Below are 6,168 nucleotides of genomic sequence, written 5' to 3'. Positions count from 1 at the left end.
ACCCGGCAGGCCAATAGAAAAGCGAAACAAAATGCTTCGGCGCTGCACTCACTGTGGATTTAGGGGAGATATTATGAGGCTGTTGTCATTAGGGCGATCGCGGCCGAATCACTGAATCTGCTCGCCTCGGCGGCGGCGGCGGCAGCAGCAGCGGTGGCGGCGGCGGGTCTGCAGGGAGGTGTGTGGTGGGAGCGAGCGAGCGAGCGAGCGCGCCTCTGCCTGCCTGCCCGGGAGTGCGTGTGAGCAAGAGTGTTGTGAGTGTGCGCGTGTGAGCGTGTGAAAGGTGGCGGGCGGGCGGGTGAGAGTGCGCGCGCGCAGCTGTGGGTTTGGATGAGGGTCTCTATGTGGCTGCGGGAGCGTGTGCGGGTGTGGATGCGCGTGGGGTGCGTGAGCCCCCGTTCCCTCCCCTCTGCCTCTTCTCTTCTTCTCCTTCTTCTTCTGTCTTCTCCTTCTCCTTCTCCTTCCTCCTCCTCCTCCTCTTGCCCTCCTTCTCCGTCTCCTGCTGCCCGGTCTCCCGCCTCCCGCCCGGCTTGCTCGGCGCCCTGAGCCCGCGCCTTGTCCGTCTCTTGCCGGCCCCCCCGCCCCCGTCCGCCAGGCTGGGTCCCATGGTGTTCCGATCCCCTCTAGAGCTTTATCCCACCCACTTCTTTCTACCAAACTTCCCCAGCGACCCGCACCACCACCACCGCTCGCTGCTCCTGGCCAGCGGTGGCAGCAGCGCCGGAGCTGGAGGGAACGGCGGCGGCAGCGGCGGCAGCAGCAGTGCCGCCACCGGGTGCAGCGCCGGATCGGCCGGTGGCGGCGGCGGCGGCGGAGGAGGAGGCGGAGGCGGCGGAGGAGGCGCCTCGCGCGGGGCCCCGGAAGAGCTGTCCATGTTCCAGCTGCCCACCCTCAACTTCTCGCCGGAGCAAGTGGCCAGCGTCTGCGAGACGCTGGAGGAGACGGGCGACATCGAGCGGCTGGGCCGGTTCCTGTGGTCGCTGCCGGTGGCCCCCGGGGCCTGCGAGGCCATTAACAAGCACGAGTCCATCCTGCGCGCCCGGGCGGTGGTGGCCTTCCACACCGGCAACTTCCGCGACCTCTACCACATCCTGGAGAACCACAAGTTCACCAAGGAGTCCCACGGCAAGCTCCAGGCCATGTGGCTAGAAGCCCACTACCAGGAAGCCGAGAAGCTGCGCGGGCGCCCCTTGGGGCCGGTCGACAAGTACCGCGTCCGCAAGAAGTTCCCCCTGCCCCGGACCATCTGGGATGGCGAGCAGAAGACGCACTGCTTCAAGGAGCGGACTCGCAGCCTCCTGCGGGAGTGGTACCTCCAGGACCCCTATCCCAACCCCAGCAAGAAAAGGGAACTGGCCCAGGCCACCGGCCTCACCCCCACGCAAGTGGGCAACTGGTTCAAGAACCGGCGGCAGCGGGATCGGGCGGCGGCGGCCAAGAACAGGTCAGTCCCTGGCGGCAGCCGCTCCGGGAGGCCGGGCCGGGCAGGAGAGAGCGGGGGCGGGCGGGCGGGCGGGCGGACGGGCAGGAGAGCGGGGCGAGGGGGGGGGGTCGGCCTAGCTGCCTGGACTGGAGGCGTCTCCCCTCCTCAGCCATGGCGGCCTCCTCCTTTCCCAGCCTGCCTCTCTCGGCTGACTAGAGGCTCGGGAGGGGGCAGCCAGCCTTGCTGGGTCCGCCGGGAGAGTGTGCAGGATGCTCGCGAGGGATCCCGGAGGTGCCGAGCGCCTTTGCCCTGGGAGGCATGGCTCCTTACAATCCTCCACGCCGATGCCAAAGGCAGGGCTCCCCCCCCCCCCCCCCGCGCGCGCTTTCCCAAAGAAGTTCCTCTCTCTCCGCTCGAACTTGCGTTTGCTTTCCGAAGTCTCTCTGGTCATTTAAACTCGGCCCGCAAAGAACACGGCCCTGTTCTGCGCACGTGTGTCCCTGCAGGCTCTTCGGCAGAGATGCACGCTCAGCAAGGCTGCGGAATCCGGGGCCGTGGCGCCTCGGTGGGGCGAAATCCTGCCTCTCCGCTTTCACTCTGCTCCTCGCTTAGCTGTGAGTTTTAGGGCGTCGCTTTCTAGCTTTTGCAAATGCCCCCTCCCCTGCACACCCCTTCTTTTTGTCGGGGGCAGGCAAAAAAAAAGAAAAAGCCCTCCTCATAGCAAACAGCGACCTGCTGAGGGGTAGGGCGGGGGGAATTAGAATAATTTCTTCGTTTGTGCAAATGTAACCTGGATTTGGCGAATGTTAACTTCTCTCTCTCTCTCTCTCTCTCTCCTCCGCCCCAGCTTCGCTCACTTAACCGTTTAAACAAACATCCTATACAAAGCGTCCGGCTGGGGGGGGGGAGAAAGAGGCAGCTGTTCTGCCATTGTTCTTATTAATTATAAAAAGCAAACAAATGCATTTGCAAAAGAAAGCAAGAGAAAAACAGACAAGCAAATATAATCACTAGGAAAAGTGATTTTTTTTTTAAAAAATTAAACCCTAGTTCCCCGCCCGTCCTTCCGCATTTGCATTTAGGCTTGTTTGATTTATGAATGTGAAAATAGAAATGCATGTGCCGGTGGGACTAGCGTGCGGGCCCAAGGAGCTGGGCTTTGATCGTGTTATGCAGCCTGCAAGCACTCGCCAAACAGGGTTTGTGTGGCTGGAAATTGCTCCAGATAATAACAGTTTTAAACAATTCTTTAAAACCTATTTTTTTTAAAAAAAACCCTGCCCTTACTCTACATTTAGAAAATAAATGTAGCGATTCAGAACAAACAAAATCTTTCTCCCCCCCCCCCCCCCCACTCTCCATATCTTTTCACTCCTCTTTACTGTGGGAAGTTTGATCTGAATTCCGAAAGGGGGGGGAATAAAACATCAAAAAACAAAAATATGTTCGGGGCCACCAGTAAAGCGGGCAAGTAGCGATTCGGTCGGGTTGAGTCACCCAGGGGAGCCGGCGCTCCGGCGGCTCTCAGACCCGGCGTGGGCGATCTGAAAATACCCTTTAAAATACCCGCAAATCCAGAAACATCGAAAATTACAAGACATTATATTCTTAAAAAATAAACAAACATCACAGCAGAGGGGAGAAGGTAATAAAAATATCCAGGGAAGTTAGCCGAGGCTTGCTTTTTGCAAAGGGCTTGGAATTTATTTTTTTAAACCCCCTGTGATCTTGCACATGCCTAAACTTGGGGGGGGGACTGGGGGGGATAGAGAACAAACAAGCCATTCACTCCCCAATGTAGCCGGTGGCAGAACCTCTCTCGATCTGTATGGCTCAGAGCTGAATCCCCTGGCCGAGCGCGGGACAACGTTGAAAATAACTCGACTACGATCTCGAGACCATAGAGCATTTTTTTGGGTGGTGGGGGGTGGTGGTGTTATTTTTGTGTCCTTTGTCCCCAGAGGAACCTGCTTAGTTGTTGAGGGTTCTAAGGAGCTGAAGCCAGGATTCCTTTGTCTGTTTGCCTGCCTTTCCGAAAGCGGTCACTCCGCAGTTTCAACCACTACAAACCAGAAAACATCGAGCGGTGACTGTAAGCTGACCTTTTACAAATGTATGTGGAAGGGCACATTCCCATATCGAATCCTCCCCCCCCCCCCCCCGGAATTTATTTGCGCCGAGATCTGGAGGGAAGAGAATTCCCTGGTCGGCTGCTTTGTGGCTCTCCGCGGTGGTTGCGAATCCTGGACTCTCTTGGAGTGGAGGTCGGGGAAGGGCCGGTGGCCAGACCAGGGTGAGGCCCAGCAGCTCTCGAGGTCCCACCGACCGACCCAGAAAGGAAAGGAAGAAGGACCAGGGACCCTCCCTGCAAATCCAGCGGATCCTTCTACCCTTTCACTGGGGGGGGGGGACCTAGCCGACAAAGAGGACGGATTTTCAAAGCAAATTCCCCCTCCCACTCCGTGTTTGTGTGTGTATATGTGGTCCCCCCCTTTTAATTAAAGAAGATAAATGTTTGTTGATAGGCGCTCCCCCCCCCCTCGAAGTGAGATTTACTTTCCTTTTCTCTCTCATCTGTTTAGAAACGCGTGTGGTGGTGAGGGCTGGTGTGTGGCGCTGCCGTGACCAGCGAACTAGCAAGGCAGGCCGCCTGCCTGCTCCAAATATACTGAGAGAGAAAAAGGAGGGGGGGGGGAGAGAGAGAGGCCGTCCGACCCTTGTGGATAAATTTTAGGTGGGCCATTGGAGCAAGGCTCGCTGGTTGTTTGGGCGCTCTGGGAAGAGGCCCCCCCCCCCCCCGCCCGCCCGCCGCCCCATGGCTGACTCCGGATCGCTGCTGTCGGTTGAGGCTGCAGCCTTCGAGGTCTGTCCCGGGCCCGGTGGGGTTGTGAGCGAGGCGGCGCGTCCCTCCTGGGCTATTCGGTCTCTGGCTCTCTGTGTGGCTCCGCTTCTGAGCAAGGCTTTGTGCTCTTGGTTTGTCTCCCCGCGTCCTGCAGGCTCCAGCACCAAGCCATCGGACAGAGCGGCATGCGGTCCTTATCAGAGCCCGGCTGCCCGACTCACAGCTCGGCCGAATCTCCGTCCACGGCGGCCAGCCCCACCACCAGCGTCTCCAGCTTGACAGAAAGGGCCGAGACGGGCACGTCCATCCTCTCGGTCACCTCCAGCGACTCAGAATGTGATGTATGATGTCGGGAAGGCACGCGGGCCCCCAGGAGCGTCCAGCAGAAACAGGCGAACTTCGACGCGGACGCCCCAGGTCCGTCCCCCCCACCTCGGCCCCGGCCAGCACCGCCCGCCTGTCCCCTCTCCGAGATCCCCCCCCCCCAGAAAAGGAAGCCACTTTCAGAACACAGCTAGACACAGAAGTGTGTGTGTGTGGGGGGGGATATAAGCAGACGTTGAAAAGGTTTTAAAAAAACATTAAAATGCAAACCTTCCTTAGCAATCAAAAGAAATAAGAAACAAACAAAAATCCACTCCCCGAAAAGGAACTTAAAAGAAAAAAAAAATAAACACTTGGGACAAGATGCTGATGCTGCAGCGGGGAACCGAACAACAGCAGCAGCAACAACAACAACGCCCGGTTATTATTAATATTATTCTTGAGAAAGAAAGAAAGGTGACATTTGTATTCTTTGTAGGAGAAAAAGCACGATCGAGCGCGCGCGCTCTCGCTCTCTCGCTCTCTCTTTTCCTTTTGAGTTCATTGTTTGCGCTTTCCCATGGACTGCATCTCACCCGTTTTGCATGACGAGGGTTCAATTTGTATCTGGGCTGGGGGTGGGCTGGGGTATAATATTCTCTATAATAAATGAACAATAAGGAAGAAAAACTAGGAGGTGGGGGGAAAACAGGAAAACGCCACTCGAATTTGTAAAAAAAAAATGGAGGGGAAAAAGCATTCTAAATTTTTTAAAGGAACTCTTTGAAGAGGGAACTATCCCACGTTTATCGCCTTTTTTTTTGGTTGGGTTTTTATCAGTCTCTGTCTTTCTTTATCATCCCCCGCCCCCAAGTCCAAATGAAGGCTTAAACTAGATGCAATTTTTGGTCTCCTCCTCTTTCTCCCTCGGTGGTTGTTGTTTTAATTTTTTTTAATGCTTTTGTTCAACAGACAATCATTTCTTCGTAAGCACCTTTTTTTCTACACTTCTGTCACTGCCTGTGTGGGTACTGGTTATAAATGTGGAAAAAAGAATAGTTATGACTGTAACAGATTTTTATTTTTATTTCAAAATTTTATATGAATTATGTATATCTTAATGATGCGGTCATTTTCCCAGTTTGTAATATATGTGTAGAAATTGCTTGTATATGATATTTGCTCTTCTCTTCTCTGGCCTCCTCTCTCTGTCTCCCCTCCGCTTCTCTCCCCCTCCCTTCTCCCCTCTCTTTTTTAAAACAACATTTTCCCTGACGAGTTCCTTGCACAAACTTAGCTGTCAAGAGGTGACGGGCTAGGTTTCCGAAAGGGACCCCAAGTGATAGACGACATGAAGCTTAGGGTACCACTGTAGTTATCTTATGCAAAAAGCATTTTTGAGTATTTAAATAGCAGCTTTTGGGGTCTCTTCTAAAACTCCACGTAGGACGCTTATACCACTGTTTCCTTTACTGCGTGTTTATCTATATGTACAAACTTTCTAAAAAAAATCAAATACAGTATTCCATTTTCTTATCTATTCATTGACGTTGGTGTTTTTCGTCTGCTGTAAAGACATGCTGATCTCTTATTAGCTCCC

The 6,168-nt window shown here is 54.8% G+C and overlaps 1 protein-coding gene across 1 annotated transcript; it reads left to right on the top strand.

Moving 5' to 3' along the window:
- Positions 1-605: 605 nt before the first annotated feature.
- Positions 606-4,612, top strand: SIX3 (SIX homeobox 3). Its single transcript, XM_015422006.1, has 2 exons — positions 606-1,444; positions 4,420-4,612. The coding sequence occupies exons 1-2, from the start codon at positions 606-608 to the stop codon at positions 4,610-4,612; spliced, it is 1,032 nt and encodes a 343-aa protein (XP_015277492.1).
- The last annotated feature ends 1,556 nt before the right edge of the window (positions 4,613-6,168 follow it).

This window comes from Gekko japonicus, unplaced genomic scaffold (genome assembly GCF_001447785.1).
Source record: "Gekko japonicus isolate JY-2015 unplaced genomic scaffold, Gekko_japonicus_V1.1 scaffold128, whole genome shotgun sequence".
Classification (NCBI taxonomy): Eukaryota; Metazoa; Chordata; class Lepidosauria; order Squamata; family Gekkonidae; genus Gekko; species Gekko japonicus.
This window is presented reverse-complemented; position numbering and strand designations above follow the sequence as displayed.